The sequence below is a fragment of the Vicugna pacos genome, chromosome 3 (assembly GCF_048564905.1).
Source record: "Vicugna pacos chromosome 3, VicPac4, whole genome shotgun sequence".
NCBI lineage: Eukaryota > Metazoa > Chordata > Mammalia > Artiodactyla > Camelidae > Vicugna > Vicugna pacos.
The window spans coordinates 43,297,730-43,318,301 of record NC_132989.1 but is presented as its reverse complement, the minus strand read 5'-3'; the positions used below and the strand labels follow the sequence as shown (position 1 = coordinate 43,318,301).

Here is a 20,572-nt window from a genome sequence, read left to right as displayed (position 1 = left end):
TGATTAAGCAGCCTCAGTCTCCCCAAGGTTGTGAGACTAAGACAGGACTGGTCAGTCTACAGAGGTGAGACTCGGAGCAAACTCAGGCTTCTTCTCAAGCTGTTTGCACAGGGCTTCAGTGAACAGTGATGCTCACTCTCACTCCGTGCTGCTTCCGCTGCTGTCACTGCCGCTGGACATCTGTGCTCCTTCCTTCCCCCAGCCTGCGAAACAGAGATCTCTGATTCTATAAATGAGTAATACCTGCTGAGAACAATACCGCATTTAAAACATGTTTATTCACACCAATTAAAAATCCTGATGTTGGGGCACAAATAAATTAATCACTCCTGCCACTGTCCCAGGCCCGTTCCACATGGAGTTCCACTTTTGAGAAGCAGCTCCGTCTCAAATCTGTGCCTGCAATTTGGGGAATCTGTCTTTGTGAGTTTTATTAAGGGTTATGGCGAAGTAGACAGTGACTGGCCACTCTGACGTCTGATAGCACATGGGGTAGTTCAAGGTCACTGGTCGTGTCCCATTTGTCTTACCTGGTGAAATTTCCCATAGACCCCAATGTTACTCTTTTCTAATGCCTGGATTCTGCATGTTGCCCCCATATGAGCTTACCTTTGACAACACATATCTTCAAGTTCACATTTTCATTTCAGGGTTCCAAAATAGGACCAAAGTTCAGATATTGAATCCATGTCAAATTCTACATAGTAATAGTTTTTGGAACTCTCATTTGAAACTGCTGCTTGCTTTCTGTATCTATGGTGCATTCATTAATGTTTATCATTCCTGATGAGTAGCCAAGCCTGCCTCCAAATCTCCTGGAGGGAATTGCCAACTTTGGGGTGCTCATATGTTTGTCTTGTTGTCTTTCAGTGTTGGCTGCCTTTGAAAGAAAATTCTTCTTTTAGTTCACTATTAAATGTTCTCCTCATTGGATATTCTATCCACTTATCTTCTGAAGAGTCTGTTTCTCCGAGTGGACCCTTAATTTAGACCTACTTTTGAGGATGGGACACAGATGGTCATGGAAGGCCGTGTATCATGGTGGTTTAGAGCTAAGTCTTAGGAGCCAGACTACTTGGTTTCAGAGCTGGCCGCCTACTCATGAACTGGGGGACCTTGGGAAAGTCCTGTTTTTCTTACCTTTAAAAGTGGATATAATATTAGTATCTATATTATAGGATTATTTTGAGGGTTATATGAGTAAATAGACAGGAATTACTTGGGACAGCACCCAACACATAGTAAGTGCTCAATAAATATTAGCTCTTATTAGTACTGCAAACTCATCTCATGAGTCGAGAACCATTCATGGTAATTACACTTTGGACTGAAGGGGCTTGAACTGTGCTGAGGGAGATGCACCTGCGTGCCACATGGTTAATTGAGCAAGGACTTTGGGCATCCCCTTCTGATTTCCTGTGTACCTCCCAGAGTGAGGGGGCATGCCACTTGGGAAGAGTAGAGTTGTCATCAGTGCCCACGCATCTCCCCCTGCAGGTTTATCAGCCTCTGCCCCAAGAATGGGATCCAGACTTCCTGGATGAACCTAGCCACTTCACTTTATTTGGAGCATGATTTGCAACATTGTGTCTGCTGGGGGCTCCCTCTGCTGGTCCATCTAGCATGTATGCAAATCTGTGGAATAACAGCTTTTTAAAAGTCATTTTTACGCTTTTAGGGATGTTTGCATTAAAAAAACACACTTGAAAACTTTTTTTGTATATGAGTGATACAAACCACATCTATATTACTCTCTTTCTGCCGTTTGCATTATGAATTAGGACATTTTCAGGTTTGAAATATTTGGAGGAGATTTAATTTAGAAAAAAGACTATCATGGCCATGCCAAGACACAGTAACTTTTTCACAACATAGTTATCAAAGACTGATTGGAATGGCTTACATTCCAATGTAATAGTGCTAAATATCTTAGATTCTTATTTTAACAGTCTAAAGTAAAGAACGTCAGTGATATGGGGACTTAGTTAACTCTTTAAGTCCCAAAAGTTCCCATTTTAAAATGGTACCATAGCCTAGACCCCCTTGGACATTGTTATGTTGGGAGTTTAGTACATTTCAGAAAATAGTGCCTCATATTTATTGGGCAGTTCATTATATATTTAGAATTATAATTTATCATTACAGTGTGCCATGATGTCCCTGAAATTGCACTAACATTTTTTTTTCTTCTTTGTGTTTTTCTGACCACTCTCTCCTTCCTTTTCTTCTCTGCTGGTCTCTTCCCCACTCTGCTGCTAGGCTCAAACAGCATAAATCGGGTAACAGAGAACATGGAAAATGGAGAAAATGAAGGAACAACTAAAATTATCGCACCTTCACCGATAAAAAGGTCAGTCAGTTAATTGAAAGGACACACCACTATATGCTGTCACAGAAGTGATTTTTCCTGTTGGCAGGGTTAATAATCTTTTCACTTTGATAATTAACTAATATTTTTGACCTAAATAGTCTGTGGGCCAAAGAATACTTTAAAATGCCAATGAAATCTAAAACATGGGGACGTGCCTCTCTCATTTGAAGGAGGTGCTCCTAATGTCAGCATGAGGAAGTCCCAGGTAGTCTGCGGTCTGCTTTCTCGGCAGCAAAGTGGAAATTCCATGTGACTTGTAAAATGGTGTGCTATGATGGACTAACTCAAAGGGACTTGAGAAGTAAAGGAGGTAATATTCACGTTTAATGTACTGCGTTCATTACAGCAGTGCACTGAAGTGTGGCCCTGGAAAGAGGGTTTATAGCATTTAGAGGCGTAAGGTTTCAGAAGGCAATGATTGCATATGTATAATGAGGCGTCATGGTCCCCTGCATCCGTTTTCCCAGTAGCATTCCCCAGGGGAAAGACTTTCTCTTCATATGTTACATGGGTTGTTTCCCTGAAAGATCAGCCTTGTTCCCTGTTAAGACACTGTTGCAGCGTCATTTTTCCCTTTCTCCAATTACGTTCCCAGAGCAGCATGTTAGACATACAATGAGCAGCGTTCATGGGCTTAGTTTCTCTATAGTGACTGCTCTGCACACAACGTGACGAAGTCCGAGCTGTCAGAAATATGTGACCTCAAAAGACTTCTTAGATCATCGCCTCCATCTTTCGTTAATAAATAATGGTGTTTTCGTTCATTTAGATTGTTGCTACTTGGAAGAATATAGTTTGTGGTTTCTTAGCAAAATAATTCCAAGATGGGAGGTTTTTCAGAGGTCAGTGTTTTCCCCCAAGGTTTTGCCTACATTCCCTTTTGTTTAGTTACAGGATGCTTCCTGTACAGATTCTCTTTTTGAAATGACAAATTCTTTGCCTTTGCACACACTTTCACTTACCGTGCTTCCTTTAGTCAGCCTCACAGCTATGGCTGGAGAGTCAGCTTAATCTGTATGTACAGGATGTGCTTATGGTAAGTCTGACATAAGAACAGTAATCTTCCATGAAATTCAGATCCTGAGCCTTTTTAGAATGTACAGAAGGAATTCAGTCTCCTTTGAGACTACATTCTTACTGATAGGATGGATACCTGAAGGGCTGCCAAATTTTCCCACTCAAGCTCTGGATGAGAAAGAGCTTAGCGGGTGAATGCAATTAATTTGCCCCCCAGGATTTCATTATTCTTTGACTGTTGCCTCCTCTCCCAATTCCCCTTTCATCTCCCTATTGCATTTCTCAGTCTCCCTTTTCTCTTTTTCTTTCTGATTTATTAAACACACACAAACTTTCTGCTGTTGTAATAAATATCTATCATATTTACATTTTCTCATCTCAAAAGTAAGCTTTTACATTGGAAATTCGATCTTCCCACTGTTATTTAACCTTTAAAAGAATAATGTATCACTCATATATAAAAGCTACCTATTATCTGCTAATGCTGTGTTATGTGCCTTTGTCAAATAGCTATTTTTTTAGGCTTATATTTTATTAATTCCTGTATAATATGGTATGCTAGAGTGTAAGTTTATTTTCATTTTTTGAAATAACCCTGTCATTTTCTCTCTTTTCTTTCTTGGCTGTTAGAAAGAACTCTGCTATGACCATATTTCCGGATAGTTACATAGAGCATTCCTCAAAAAGCTGGGGTTAAAAATGGATTAGGAGTTAAGTAGCTCTTTTTTGAAGCAGAGACTCCTGGGGAAATGGGAGGTGACACACTTCCCTTCCTCCTCCGGTGATGGAAGGCTTCTGATGAATCCCTTCCTCGTGTCTCCCGTGTGTTTCTAAAACAATTTATTGGAGTTGAATAACAACTCAGTTATATTTACATTCTTAGGGCAGAAAGATGATACCCAGTCAGGAAATAGCATTTGAAAGTCATTCTGGTTTGGTAGGATGAAGCCAAGATATGGCGGAAGCTGGGGGCAGGGAAGATCATTTTGAGTAGCCCGACCCTGCCCAGAGCTGACCAGCCTGCACAAATGCAGACCCAGGTCCAGAGCCAGCGGTCTCTGCCCACTGCTGAAAAGAGGAGGCAGCCTCACGAGCCCGGGTACTCTGGCTTTCCTTGCCTCAGCTTTCTTTTCTTGGCTTGATGGTTGCCCTTTCTTCGTATTCTGCAGGTGGACTTTTTAGAAAGTTTCTTAACAATTGATGACCTGGCTTCTGGTTGACTTATAGCAAAAGAAAGAAAGAAAGGGACAAGAGACCCCAAAGTACTGTGGGAAACTTTTTTTTTTTTCAAAGGCTGCCGCTTTATATTCTTTCTGGAATGAGTCACAGGTATAAACAAAAGCACACGCATTAAACATTTGTTAAATAATTTGACTAAGGAAATAAGTAGGTGAATTAACTTCCTTTTATTTTCTAGTTAATTTTCCAAACTTTTTTTTTTTAACTGAAGCTTTAAGAAAGCAAAGAATGAAAACAGCCCTGATACCCAAAGAAGCAAATCTCATGCACCATGGGAAGAAAATGGCCCCCAGAGGTAAAGAGAATCATTGTTTTTATGAAAAGGAACAGTATTAAAGGGGTCAGCAATGGGAGCTTGTTAAATAATGGACTCCCAACTGCTTTGTGGCTGGTGAGGACTAACTGTGGACAAGGCAGTCAGATTCCTAAATCGGCGTGACAGAGAACTTCTGTAGAAATCAACAGGATGTGTCCTAATGTGAAACTTTCTCCTGGGCAGACAGAAGGGAAAACTTGTGTATATTAAGAAACTGCTTGAAAGTCATTAGGATGGCTTAGGATAAAAGAATATGTTTCTGAAAATGCTTAATGACATATTAGTGATAATTGTTCTTGTAAAAATGTCAAAATATAGTTGAAAACTATAGCTGATGAATAATGATTCTAGAATAACTTTATTCCTGGAAAACATAGATATGTTTAGCTTCTTTTGTTCACAGCTACTATAACAGTAACAGACCCACATGGTGACTTATTGGCTGTGCAGTTATAGTGGTTCCAGGTATGACCACCCAGCGGTCAGATTCTAGCTCTACCACTTGGTCACTGAATTAAACATTCTATCTTTCTATTTTCTTTTCTGTTAAATGGGCCTAATAATTGTACTTCAGTGATTAGGACTGATAGGAAGCTAAGCTGAGGTAATGAATATAAAACCCTCAACTCAGTCAGCACCTGCACATGGTAGGTTTGTCCTACATTCAAATTGTTGTTATTATTGTCATCATTTGTGTGTGTTCATTTCTTACTTTTGAAAGCCAGTGAGACAAACCCATTCCTGCAAAATAGTGACTTTTATGATTTGTTTTATCAGATCTTACCTCTCTTTTCTTTCAGTAAGTCTTGTTAGCCAAGAGAACCATAAGCCCCGATCCAGTATCCCCTGAAAGTACCTAATGTGCAGTTATGAACACTTCCCTAGATCGGGTGAGGGTGATGGCTCCTCCAGGCCCTCTACAGGCATCCTTGACTATTCCTCTTCCTTTCCAGCGGACTCTACAACTCTCCCAACGATCGCACGAAGTCCCCGAAGTTCCCCTACACACGCCGCCGAAACCCCTCCTGTGGGAGTGACAATGACTCTCTACAGCCCACAAGGAGGAGGTAAGCTGGACAGCCCTCAGCTTTTAATTTTCACCAGAAGCTCTGGACCCCAGTCACTTTTTTTATCACATGTTACTCTCATAACATCATGACCCTTGGTCACCCCACAATAACAGAGAGCTTAGGTTTTGTTTTTCTGAGGTAAAATAAGCCTGGGATCCTGAACCATTTCTCTTAAATAGCCAGAGTTTCAGAGAATAATTTTGTAAAATATTGATGGAGGTGAGGGTATACCTCAGTGGTAGACTGCGTGCTTAGCATGCACAAGGCCCTGGGTTCAATCCCTAGTACTTACTTTAAAAAATAAATAAATAAACCTTAATTACCTCCCTCCCAAAAAGGAATTTAATTAAAAGAAAAAAAACTTTTTAAATTGATGGGAACTTGCTCTCTTTATTGTGATTAAGACTAAATTTTAAAATGTATATGATATATTTCAAGAATATATTTTATATACTGTGTGTAATATGTAGTGTATATAATATAGTGTAATATGTAGTGTATATATAGTGTATAATAATATATATTAATGGTATGCATTAATATATTAAAATTTTAAATGTTTTAACTTGAAAACACAAAATTTTATTTAGAGACCTCTTAGCTGAGGCTGAGTGCTTTGTTCTCAAGACTGATATTGTTGCTTAAACTTAAGTAAAAACCCTTTCAAAGAACAGAGAAAATTGAATCCTGTTACATTTTACCCAGCAGGTCACATTGTTTGTGTGATTATATTTGTGTGTATGTACTTAATATAAGAAAAAAGTCCATTATCTAGAAGTTTGGGACTCTCTGCAGAGCAGGTTGGGCAATATGAGGAATTCAGAGAGTAAGACCTAGAAATGACTTACCAGTGAAATTCATCTCATTTCTACTTGGTGGGAGACTGTGTTGTACTTTGGGTACCTGCGTAAGTGGTATTTTATCAATGGCTTATAATTCCCAGGCTGTGTTCTCAGATAACCATTAACATTCTTTTTGTGTGCACTGTGGATTTAGAAAGCAGAAGCCCTTCTTTTTCCTCTGCCTGTTCACTTACTGGTCCATCCCTGTCTGATTCCTTCTACTTCTGCCAGTTTCCCAGAGTCTCAATTCCCTACTTTCTCAAACCAGGTCCAGCTTCACTGACACCCTTTGATGGTTAAGGAGGAAAAGGTCATCACCTTCACCTAGTAGGACTGAGAAGAGGGAGGGAGATCAAGACCAATAGTGATTAGATAGAATAATGGAAAAATATTTGGCCCTTAACCATGTTCCAAGTACTGAGCAAATTACTTGCTAGGTATTCTCTCATTTAGTCCTTATGATGACAACATGGAAGTTGGCATATGTATCATTCCATCACTAGGCCTTTCCAGCAGAGAGGGATTAATGCGGGGATTGGTGCACAAATGTGAGCAGGACTGAAGGAACAAAAGGCAGAGAGTGGTGCAGGTCTGCAATCTGCATGCTGTGCTGCCCATGGGGTAAGAGGAGAGAAGGGGGTGTTACCCAGAAACCTGAGGCTGCTTCCACCTTTGAGCTGGCCCCTGTGAGCCTGTGCTTGCTGCTGTCACTGCCAAGGGCACCACCACTGTATAAAGGACTCTTGCTGCCACTGCCGGAGATGCCACCAGCATAGCTAACGCTGTGGAACCCCCACTTTTAAGGAGTGTAATGGTAGGTGTCACAGGTAATGCCAGAAGCAAAATTGCTTCCCCTTTTCTCCTGCCTTCAAATCCTACCTAAGCTCCTAAGAGGCAAGGAGTCCAGGAAAATGTCATTTTCAGGCTTCTAGTCTTGGTAGTAGAGGGGAGATTATAGATAGGTCTGGATGGGGCTGGGGCCAATGGAAAATACCTAGCCCAGCATTATTACCTCACTTTTTCAGATGAGAAAACTGAGGCTTGGGGAGAAAATGGTAACTGTTCCTTATGACACATCTGGAATTTAGAGTCAGGTCTGTCCATCTGAAAAAGGCAGGGATAATGAGCCATCGTTTGAATAAGACAGGGAAAGATTTTCTGCCCTCCTTCCCTACCAACCATCGGGTCCACTTGGACAAGACTTAAAACCAAGGCAACATCACTGGGAAACACTTTAAAGTGCATTTGTGTGTATGTGTGTGTCAAGGGCATGTGGGTAGTGGGAATCGCTAAATATATTGAGATTTTTGGCACTGTATGATTTTTGTTAAATAGATAGGTTTTTAAAGTTTTTCATCCTGAATTATTAGTGTACTTTGTCAGCTTTCCCTAAATAAAATAATTACACACATTGAGCAGATGGTCATTTTGATTTTAGTATGTTTGAAAATGAATTTATCAACTTTTTACATGATCAAAATTTACATTTTTTCCTCCAAACTAATTGTTGAAATAGTTTGGAGCACACATATTCCCAAATACAGATTTAATGACTTGTATATTGAAATACATTTTCTGCTGGTTTCCTGTGTAATCTAGAGAAGTAACTGTGATGAGTGGATACAGGATCCTTTCATTGGCATCATCCAGGGGAAAGACTATTTTGATTTTACAGGGAAGGAAAGCTTTTTGTCTGAGCAGGGCCTTCCATCTGGCTCTGTGTGGTACTTGCAAGGTCTCTGATTGGGCATGTGTGTTTTGAGGAGACTAGACATTGCAGCATATTGGCATAATGAACCACAGCTCATTCTTTGTTTCTTTCCACTCTGAATGCCCTGCAGTTGTCCCTGTCCTTCTCAGTCTTGTTCTGTCTTCACACATATTTACCTTGCCCCTGGGCACAAATCCCTGGATAGCTGGATCAACTCTGACATTTAAAACCGAGATTTGTCATCAGCATGGAAGACTCTCAAGGGCTTAAATTTATTCATAAAGAAATTCTATTTTGCAGTGAATGGCCAAGATAATGCAAAACACATCAAAATTTCATATTTTGCCAGTTGTTTGTCATTAGATGGATAAATCTATTAAATTCTGGCCAAGTCTAGAACATTGGTCCTTAACCTTTTTGGGTGATGAAACTCTCTGAAAATCTGATGAAATGTTGGATTCATTCCCTAGAGGGAAAAAGCACATAATTAAATACACATACAAATTTTCATATAATTTTTCAAGGTTCATGGAGCCCCTAAAGCCTGCTTGTTTAAACATTTCTGGAAGAAGAAAGCTAGCCTACTTACTGATGGTACAATTTATTTTCACCGCTGTCCATTTTCACACTTGAAAATGTTTATTGGGTGCCTACTTTATGGCAGGCACTGTGTTAAACAGCACTAGAGAATGTCCCTGACCTTTGGGAGCTTACATTCTGGGGAAGAAATACACGAATCACACAAATGCCTGTGCAGTTGTAACTTTCCTATATCCTTGTGGGGTGGGGGAGCGGAGTTAATATGGAGCTTATAGGGATGTATAAGAACTTGTTATTGAAACCTAACATGGCTTCAGAAAAGGCCACACATCGTAAATATAACAGTGTGATAAATTTTTACAAACCAAACACCTGTGTAACCAGCACTAATAAGGGAAGTGTTGCTGAGTCCTTGAGTCAAGGAGGTTAGGAAATGTTCCTTGAGGTTGGATGCCTGAACTGGGCTCTGAGATACAGAGCAGACAGAGAGAGGAAAAATCATTCCAGGTTGAAGGGCTAGCGTGTGCAGGGGCCTTCCAATGGAAGGGAGCCAGGAGCGTTTGTGGCAAGGGTGAAAGGTCAGTGTTGCTGAAGCACTGAGTGAACAGAAATGTGTTAGAAATGAGCTTGAGAGAAAGATGGGGCCAGACCTCAAAGGACACCTGGGCCTTGTTGAGGATTTTGGTTGTTATAACAGGGTGATAACACAACTGCATTTATGTTGTGTGAAGATGATCCTTATTGTCCTGTGGAGAAAAGGCAGAAGAGGGTAGTAGAGGAAATAGAGCAGGCATCAGGCTATCATATGAGTCCTGGTGAAAGAGAGTGGGAGCTTGGGCCAAGGTTGTGATGTGGAGATAGAAGGAAGTGGATGGTTTTGAGACCCTTTAGGAGGTAGAAGCAATGGGACTGGAAGGATCAAAATGAGGGATGAAGAAGTGACAGATGTCAAGAATGAAATCCAGGCTTGTGCAGTTTTAGGGACTGAGGTGTGATGTATCGAAGTAAAACTCACCTGGACATAACAGGCTCAAGAGCGGTAACTCTGAGTTTGGTTGTTGATGTGTTGAATTTGAGATACCCTTGAGATGTCCATGTGTGGGATTTACATGGATTGCTTGATGTAAGTCAGGTGCTGGATTAGCCATCTGGACTGAAATGTAAATTTCTTAAAGATGTTAGTTGAAATATGAAATAGACATGAGGCTGTCTGGAGAAGATAGTATAGGTAGAATGCTAAGAAGCCAGTGACAGAGAAACTAGCATTGATTTGCCTTCGTTGAAGAGGATTACTTTGTAAAACAGAGAAATTGTGTCCGAGTGAAAAATATGCTTACCAAGTAGCTCCCTTTTCTCTTCATTCTCAGAATGCTGGAAACCAGGCTTATGTCTCCCAGGCATGAGATTAGGGAATCTCACTGTAAGATATGGTCAGATACAAGAGAAAAGACCTACAGTTACCAACTTTCAAAGGATCCTCCAATGAAATGCTTGAAATTACCCACATTACTTTGTTCCAGATTGCAGTGAAGCCATCAGTTAACATGCACCACACTATCCAGGGGTTCCAGACTTTTTAGTGCCTCATGCTTAAATGAAGAGAGCTGTAATCACCTGGCGTTTGAGGATAGCTTGTCTTTGGAAAGACAGGGACTGAAGCCAACAATTAGAGAGTGTGTAGGGGGAACTCGCAGGAGATAGAGACAATACAAGAAACTGAAAAATTTCTAAAATATATAATTATTATCTTTAGAAAAATGAAAACTTCGATAGTGAAAGGGAAGAGTGAATAAGAATTCTTAGATTTTAAATGGATAGGGTAGAATTTTAAATAATCAATAGACAATTTGGAAGATAAAGCTAAGGAACTCTTCCCCAAAGTAGAAGCAAAACAAAACAAATATATGGAAATAAGATTTGAAAATAATCAAATGTGGTTATCAAACATCTGACTGATGAAATTTCCAAGGGAAAAAGAACTCAAAACTTGCAGGAGAGGAAATTATTAAGGAAATAGTACAAGAAAATATCCCAGAATGGAGTTATTTAACTTTATGGAGAGAACCCACTGAGCATTTGGCATAATAGATTGAAAAATCTAGTTATTCATTTAATGTCAAAATGTTACAGATTTAAAGAGAATTTTTAAAACTTGGAGTCAGGGAGGAAACTGAAAGAGAAAAAAAAGTCCATGCACAAATGGTCACAAATTAGAACCATGGCATTTGGCTGCTTAACAGCAAAAGTAGGGGAAGAAGATAATGAGGCATTGCCTTCAAATGCTGAAGGAAGATTATTTTCAGTTTAGTAGTCTATGTCCAGATAAACCATAATTATATGTGTAGAATAAAGACATTTTCAGAAATTGAGCTCTCAAAAAAAAATTATACTTGCCATGCATATTTTCTCTGTCAACAACTGGAAGATAAGTTCCACCAAAACCAAGACAAGAGGCCATGAGACCTGGAAATACGGGATCCATCATACAGAGAAGCAAAAGGAATTCCTTGGCTCATGGTGAAGGGAGTTCATCAAAGTGATATTCATACAGAAGTATTAGACAGCAGACTGTCCAGATGTGAGCAGGAGGGCAGAGGGCTCCAGGAGGGACGTAGATGGAACTTGCAGATCACTTGAGTATTCGTCCATCTCAGGAGGGGTTTTGCAACTCTCTCAGAGTTTGTATGAAGTAGTGACAAGCACCAGGCTAACTAAGCATCTGATAGATAATAGAAAAGTAGGCAGTTACCATCTCTAAGAAAAATTAAACCTATGTAAGAATGGAATGGTGTCCCTGAAACACTATTTAGATCATCTATGAATGATAATTATATAATTGTGTCTATATTGAGTAGTTATTCAAAGATGTGGTGTAAAGACAGGGACGTACCCATGTTATTTGATGTGATTATGTTGGAAAATGGAAGAACGCAAGTGGTGATGGTGACGTTAAAGAGCCTGTCTGTCCTGACCAGAGTGCAAGGCACATATAACAGAGGGTAAGGAAATGGAGACAAAGGGTATAGACACCTCTCTCAAAAAGTGTGGCTCTGAGGGAGACAGGAGAGACTGGGGAAAGTCGTGGGGAATGTGGAGTCAAAGTAGGTGTGTTTGAATAGGAGAGACCCGAGAATGTGAAAAGCTGGTAAAAGAATTTGCCCTAAGGACAAGTTGAATATATGTAAGAGATAAGAGGGTCATTAATGACAGTCATTGAATAGATAAGAGGTGTTGGGACCCACACAGCACAGGTGAAGGGGCTGACCTTAGTTGAAGGACAGTTCCGTAAATAAGAGAGGGACATGTTGGTAAGTTTTATTTTTGGTAACAGGAAAGTGAATAAGTTCCCATCTGGTGGCTGCTTTTCCCTTTGGAAGAACACAAAGTCATCTGCTGAAGTGGTACTACAGAGGGTCAGAGGGTTGGTTGCAAGGTAAAAAGAGTTTGAAACTGCTTTACAGAAACTGAAAGTCTTTAGATCAGAGAAAGGTGGTGGGGCTGCTGGCCTGTGTTGTCAGTCCACTTGAGGTCATGAACGTGGATTTGCAGTGTAGCTAATATGCCCTTTTGTGTGACTCCATCGAACACTGCTCAGCCACCTTTTGAGGGCCCGCCCTCAAAACTGGGTTTGTTTGCCCAACTTGTAGCAAGTCAAATGCTGAGATGCCAGCGTTTGTAGCAGAGAAACAGTTTGTTTCCAAGAAAGCCAAGCAAGGTGATGGGAGAACACATCTTAAATCTGCCTCCTTGAAGACAGGGCTGAGGGATATTTATGGGATAAAGAGGCAGGGTGGTCCCAGGTGTGGGGAAAGGTGATTGGAGGTAAGAAAAGTGAGGTAATTGATGTTCTGTGCAAGCATGGTTGTGCTTCATGGCTCTTTATAGGATGTGTGTTCAGGAAATGGCAGAGTTAGCATGTTCTGAGGGTGGAGTTTGGGGCCCTCCGATGTCAAAATGTTGTCCATCGGACACTCACACAGGCCTGTTTGAATGGTCAGTGATCTCACCTGGTCTGCACTGGGCAAGAACTAACAAGTTCCTAAAAAACAACTTACGCCACCATTACTGCAGTGACCCATGTGTCAGAGGTGTTAGGTATAAGGAAGCTAGTAGGCATTTAGTTTAAAATCAACTAGAAGCAAGCAAGGTGGGTTGGGTTTGTCAGGCCTAATCAGGTTAGTTCTCGGTTTCAATTGCAGATCTAGGAACGACAGATGAACTCCATCACTGGATGAATGGAACGTAACAGATGTGCTGTGCATTGATATTTATGGACTGTTCGTAGCCCCCGTTAGATTGCTGGCTTCTTGAGGCCAGTCTGTGTTATGTTTCTGGGACCTGTTGTAGGGCTGGGCACCTATGTGTGACTGAAATGTTTGGTAAATGGATGACTACATAATAGATATGAATTAACTGAAGTGAAACTCATTTTGGTGTGCTTCCTTCAGCCAGTTGATAATTTTCTATTCTCCTTAATGTCTTCATTTATTTGTTTTTTTATAGGAAAGCCCATAACAGTGGTGAAGACTCAGATCTAAAGCAAAGGAGGAGGTAACCACAAAATGGAGGGAGGGTCCAGGGAGACAGAGGAAGTTTTAGCAGATTAGCACTTGGGAAATGTTTTTTTAATTAGTGGCTGCTTTTAGAGTATTATAATTTTTCTAACATTTTATATATATATATATATACATATATATATGTATATGTATATATATATATATATAAAATTTCTAAGTAACAATTTTGGCTTCAACTGGCTCTCTGTCTTCCTTTCTTTAAAATCCTTAGGATTTCTTTTTTTTCCTTTGTGTCTCAGAGGAGCAGTCTCTCTTATCTGCTGCTACATTAAAACCGCCCAGAACTTGTATCTTGTATAATTCTGTTGATTGATCAGGTACTTCTTTAGCTGGTCTGGCTAGTCTCTGGCAGAATGGCTGGTGGCCTGGGACCTCTCTCTCTATCTCCGTGGTCTCTGCACCGGCTAACCTAGGTGGCTGGGAGGAAAGAGAAGCTACCAGTCCAGTTAAGAGGTAGTCCTGGAACTGGCGGAGTATCCCTTCCACCTCTTTCTGTTGGTAAAATCAGTCACCGGACCAGCACAAATTCAAGGGGAGGGGAAATAAACTCTGCATCTCCCCGTGGAGGTGTAGGGGTTTGACGGCTTTGTATCCCTGTTTAGTCCAGCCCAGGGGCTTGTAGCTTTTCCACGTCAGAGTTCTGTTGGAAGTGCTTGATGCCCGGGTCATTTCTGGGAGCGTGGTGACATTGGCTTTAATCTGCTTTCATGTTTCTGTGGACATTCAGCTGCCTGGCTGAGCTGAGGAGCACTGACTGGGAGAGGGCTAAGGCAGCTACTTAGCTTTGGATTAGTAATTTTACTGCAAAATGAGTTCCAAAGAACCAACATGAACCTTTCAGAAATTTTTCATTTGTCATAAACGTGGGTTTTTTCCTTTTGCCCTTGTTTTGTTTCCAGGTCACGCTCGCGCTGTAACACAAGCAGCGGTAGTGAATCGGAAAATTCCAACAGAGAACACCGGAAAAAGAGGAACAGGTAATGTTGGAATATCGCAGTTAACTGGAACTCTGAAAACGGAGCTGCCACTGGTTGTAGAAGATGTATGTCCTGTTAACTTTTATGCTTGATTTTTCTCATCTGTGTTTAAGAAGGAATCTGGCACGATTTTAAAGCACTATTTTAGGAGACCTCAGCTCTTTGAACTGAGTTTGTTATCTTCATAGTAAGATGATTAAACAATTTGATTGTGAGGTCCCTTCTTCTTAATTAAAAAAAATGATGATCTGTGCTTAGGTACAATGTGTAGCGAATTTGTGAGGGTGGTAAGAAATTTTACCATTTGTAGAGGAATTGCTTAGTGAAGTATCTTTTAACATGACATCCCTACACTTTGACCAACCCCAAAACGAGACACTCACAGTAGCAAGTTTCAGCCTTATGTATAGATACATGCAAATACGCATTTATACTCATCAGGCACACACAGTTAGATGGGTAAATGCAGTTAGTTCATATTTTTAAGGCTTGTTCTTAAGAGCTTGTTAATAACATCGTTTGACAAGTAATCAGTATTAGGGATGGCTTAATACATTAATCAGTTCTTCCTAGTTCTGGAATATTTATTTGAAAACAAGTAATCACGTGGTGAAGGAGCACTGGCTTGGGGAGGAGAGGGATTTTGTTACTGGGTAGGCCAATTTCTAACCCAGTGGTTCTCATCGGGGGACAATTTTTTCTTCTCTCTGTTCTCTGAGGACATTTGGCAATGTTTGGGGTACTTTTGGCTGTCACAATTGGTTGGGGGATTGCTGCTGGCTAGGGATGCTGTTAAACATCTTGCAGTGCACAGGACAGCCCCCCCCCAACAAAGAAATATCTGGCCTAGAAAACATCAGTACTGGACTGTTGGGAAACCCTTTTTCATCTGATGTGGACTCTGGCGTGGCTGCTTTCTTTTTCTGGGTCTTTTTCTCCTCTGTAAAATGAGGAAGTTGGATGAGATAATCTCCTTCTTTAATGCTCACAGCCCTTGTGCTTGGCACACATTGAATGGGCCTCCCTCCCCAACTATAAAGTGTGTAATAACAGCCCAGACAGCATTGTAAGAGTGGACCATTTTCTTAGGAAAGCTTTCTGCCTGGAGCCTTCTTAGGGGCTGGAATCGCACTAGATAGAAGTGAGATCTCAGCGCATTATGACAGCTTTCTCAAGGAAATGATTTCAGTTTCTTCATCTATAAAAACCCAAGTGTAGGGGTTAGCTCTCCCTCAGGTACCCTCTTCCCATTCTGAAAATTCTGTGCTCCTGCACAAACAACACAAATCAAACAACCCCTTCCAATCTGTCCTTATTGATCAAGCCAGTATCTTAGCAAATACCTTTGCTTTGCTTGGTGTATTCTAAGTTGTGCTCACAGATGGTCTATCCTCAGAAGGTAGCCTGTTTAAACAGTGTCTTGTAGGGCCCGAAGTGCTCACAGTGACATTTGCTATCAAAATGAGACATTATTTAAAGGTTGCCCACAAATTCTCAAATAGCTCATGGCTGATCTAGTGGCACTGGCTTCAGTATTCCTTGTAGGTGTTTTCTCCCTCCAGAGTCCCCCCAACCCTAATTCCGTGAATAATGTCTTAGACTGCCTTTCTTTGTACTGTGTAAGTAGCGTACTTTAGAATGATGGTGGTTCTGAATGTTTACATGCTAATATCTTTGTAAGGCTATTAATGAGAAATCCCTTTCAAAACATACTATGCAAAGGCTTTCAAAGTCATTTCTTTTACCTGCAGAAATATTGCCCAGGGTTATACAAGTTGCCTGTGTCTGCAGAAGATGAGGTCTAGCTCTCAGGGGCATAGCTAAAAGTGGGCAGAGGAAGAAATATGTTGCCCAGTTCTAATCCCCATTCCTGAAAACCCTGGTGTAGGCACAGTGTGCAGAGAAGGATGGTGCAACCCATTACACTGTCCCTGGGTACCAAGTACCCCTTTCACAGTGCTACCACTAACCTCTCCATCCCATTGTTAGCCTTTAAAATTTTGCCAGAACCCACTCATTCTACCTTGGGATACATGGGTCCGAATATTTATACTGCTGCTCTGCTCATGGTCCCAATATGTCTCGTGTCTGTGATGAAAGGTTGTCTAATGATGTCTGGCTTTCTGTTTGTGCAAAAGATTTCTTGGTGAGGGGGAGGATGAATCTCTTCAACCTCAGTTGTCCTTCCTCATCTTGGTGGGCAGTGTGACTCAACCAGGCACACAGCAGTGTCCTTTGTGCTTTTATCAAAGGACTGTGGTAACTCTAGAATGGGGCAAAGTGAATCCTGTACATGCTGATCCTCTACCTACTGCCAGCAAGGTCTCTAAATTCAGCCCCGGATGCTTCATCACTTTGGCAACCAGAGCCTGCACCCGACAACTCTGCTTTCCTGTGTCCCTCTGGGAGCTGCAGCCTGGGGTGGAGGGGCAAAGACTATACAGATTTGCATTTCAGACACTGTTTTGAAGCCCATGATGTGTCCAGTGGAACTCTGGACAGAGTCCGGTTCACTTTCTGGAGACCCAGTGTGGTCTCTGGGATGCTGTTCCCTGTGCCACTCCTTCTTGCTGGTTTTGCTATTGTTGTTTTTGTTTGTTTAACATAAGGAAGTCTCTCCTGTTAGGTTTGAGACCACTCTTTGTAAATGTTGTTTTTTCCCACAATGTCTCCCCATTGGGCTTAAGCTGCTTTGTCGTTCCCATGGATAACAATTTAAACATCTCTCATTTTGTGTGAGGAGAAACAGAAATTAATAAGACAGTGTTCATCAATCACCTTTATCCAAAGCAGCAGCTGTAGCTTTTAACAACCATGAAGAAAAATTCATAACCTGCACCAACTCTGAAAGGCTCATATAGAAACAAGGATTACTGTTTAGATTCAATTTTAGAAAAATATAACTGCAGATAAATCCCCGCTCTGTCAGCTTTGGGTGCAGAGCTGACGAGGCCAGGTGAGTGAGGATTGTGTGTTGACTGTGGGGTTTCGTTGCACAGGAGTTTCCGACAACACGAGGGGCTTCAGCCTCCTTTGTTGGGGGAATTGTTAATGTCTTTTTTTTTTATTTCCTTTCACTTCAGTCTGTTTTGTTTTTTTTTTAACCATTTTCATAGTCTGTGTGGATACCTATAGTTCTCCAGGTTTTGAGGTTTGAGAAAATAGTTTTTTCTTCCCTTTTTATAACTAGATAGAAGTTGGAGCACAGTTTCGTGGTATAACATCTAAGATGACAGAATGTCCTTACTTTCCCCTCAGTGTCTCTACTTACACCTCAACTCCTTCTCTCTTCTCTCGCCTCCCTTTTTCCTCTATCACATTATTTTACCTGGCCCTGTTCCCCCCTGTCTTTTCTTTTCTTTTTTTAGCTTCTTTCCCACTCTTTCTTTTCTATCTTCTCTGACTTCTGTCTCTGTTTAGGAGCCAGTGATGTGTCAGAAAAACCCCAAGGATGTGGGTCAAGGTTTTGGTTCTGCCATGTTCCTGCTATTTGAGCTTGGGCAACTTTTTAACCAGTTTAAACCTTAGTTTTCTCATCCTTAAAGTGAACTGTATACTATCAGATCCTTTCCTTGGATGAGTTACTGCAAAGACCAAATGAAATCTAAGAGGTGATAGCGCTTTGGTGGCAAGAGCCAAAGAGTTTGATACCTGACTTTGGAGTTGCTGCCTCTTCTTTGACTGTCCTACCTCCCCTCCACCCCTTTTTCAGCCTTTTCCACTTTTCTTTTAACTTCGTCTTCCATTTTCTCACCTTCCGTAACTTTCTTTACACATTTGTATTTTCAGATCAGGCATTCTTATCTTCTAATTCATGAGTGGGTTTTAGAGGTCTTATAACCCTGAGAAATTGTATGCAAAATTTTGTATGTTTCCAAGTACGTGATTTTCTGGTGACAAGATCTGTAGATTTTTTATCAGATTCTGAAGGGAGTATCTGGCCTCCAAAAAGTTATCAAGTAGTCATTATGATCTAAATAGTGAAAGATTGATTTGGGGAAATGAAATTGTTAACTTCAGTTCACTGGTAGGATTAAAAACTACACGGCTTCAAATATCTTTCGAGATTACTTACTTTGCTATACTGATTTGTGAAAAAATTGGTTCAAATTCATCAGATTGGAAACCTACCAAGTACAAAGCCAGTATGAAGTTAATGATCTATGTGAATATTAGATTGCATTTGTTTTCACCAGTTAGAATTTTGAAACTTGCCCCTAAAATCAGAAGGGTCAGTCCTCTGGGTCTGAGCCCTGGGGCCACACTCTGGACTCACCTGCAGGGTATGCTGAAGGAGAACCTAGGAAGTAGACTTATCAGAGTGAAGCCTTTCATAAACCAGCTTTCCCTGAAAATACCGTGAGCTTAATAAAATATCCTTCACATTCAAAGAAACTGGTCTGCAAAATCTCCTTTGTGCTGCTGATGAACATCAGCACTCTTCTGAGTGTTCACTGGGGAGGGTGGGTGGATTTCTCAGTCATTAGCTTTGATGTGTTGCTAGGCTTTTAGGATTTGAAGTGGGAGATTTGAAGGAGGTGGGGGGCAGTGATGCAGGGAGCTGGTCTGGTGTTTTTTGCATAAGCATGAAAGTGGAAGTAACTCTTCAGCCTGTTGAGGATTAGAAGAGAGAAATGAGAGAAGCTTGGGGTAAGAGCAGGACTAGAGTAAATTGGCAACAGGGGACATTTGGACCTTTCCCAAATTTGATTCTGGGATGTTTGCATCATGATCACATCAGTTATGTACATGAGGCTATGTGTGTGCACATGTGTGCCTGTGTGGGTGAAACAGCACAGAACAAAGAATTCAGGGCCGTGCATTAGGACTTTGGCCCTGCTTTGAAGATCTCTGTGCCTAGGAGCTAGTTCCTTTACCCTCTGAGTTTTAGTTTTCTCACATGCAAAGTGGAATAATACCTGCCCTGCCTATCTCCCGAGCTTTGTGAGGATCTGAGATAATGGATGTGCTTTGAAAAGCAGAAAGTGCTCTGCATGGGCCAGTTCTATCTGATTAATGAGAATGTTCAGCGCTGCTCAGTGTTATCTGAAGTTTTCCCTGTTGTATCTGGAAAACGGGGCCCAACTCCCTGTAACAAAAAGAAGTCAGTGTTTCTAGCATGAATTTGTTCTGCCACAAATGTTGTTAGAGTTTCTTCCTGCCTTTTAGATGTCTTTTGGAATCAGTATCTGAGTAATGGATTAAGATGGTTTTAAGTATTTTAAATGTGTTCCACAAGGTCTTTTATATTATTTTCCTAAAAAAGTGAATAGACTGTCCTCTTTGGCACTGCAGCTAACAGAGACAATACATCTGAAATGGCAAATCGAGATCACAGTTTGGGGAGGGTCTTATTGTTGTTAAAATGATAAAACAAAACAAAACAGGATTGTCCTGGTGCCCTAGGGGAAAAATGTGTTTTGGATGATGGTAGACTTAAACCAAGGGCCTTTTCTTCCGCATGGCCTGAAAATGGGTGACTGTTTCCTTGCCAGCAGCCCCGACTGCACAGTCTCTCTGTCCCTGGCTGAAGGGGAGGGGCTGCACAAAAGGTAAACGTTGTGTGTATGGGGAAGGCAGTTGGTCCAAAGCCACTGGAAGTGATGCTCATCATGCTACAGACAGCAAGGGTTTGTGGTTTCCACTTTAATAAGCCATATTAAGATTTAGACATTTGATGCGGATGATTTAGGGTTTGCAGAGCATAAACCCATGTTGGCAGAGATGACTCTGGAAGTGCGGAGCTGCGGCAGCTGAGGAGTGCTGTCAGATGACTGAGGGAGAGCAAAGTAGGGTGACCAGTTATGAAGACAAGGAGAACTTGAGAGGGAAGCTGTGCCCAAGGCAGCCCTTTTTAGTAGGGCGAGCACAAGGAATAAGCAGAAGAGGTGGAAGTACCTTTAAGAGCAAAT

General features: G+C 41.1%; 1 protein-coding gene across 2 annotated transcripts in view; it reads left to right on the top strand.

The window, feature by feature from the left end:
- Nucleotides 1–20,572, top strand: part of EPB41L4A (erythrocyte membrane protein band 4.1 like 4A) — a 220,134-nt gene that overhangs the window by 174,610 nt on the left and 24,952 nt on the right. Inside the window, exons 14-18 of one of the 2 annotated variants that reach the window (XM_006203963.4) lie at nucleotides 2,260–2,350; nucleotides 4,839–4,922; nucleotides 5,897–6,010; nucleotides 13,610–13,657; nucleotides 14,583–14,660. In XM_006203963.4, coding sequence (XP_006204025.1) covers nucleotides 2,260–2,350; nucleotides 4,839–4,922; nucleotides 5,897–6,010; nucleotides 13,610–13,657; nucleotides 14,583–14,660 — 415 coding nt within the window. The remainder of the gene's footprint in view (nucleotides 1–2,259; nucleotides 2,351–4,838; nucleotides 4,923–5,896; nucleotides 6,011–13,609; nucleotides 13,658–14,582; nucleotides 14,661–20,572) is intronic. The other variant, XM_072958158.1, reaches the window with a different exon arrangement.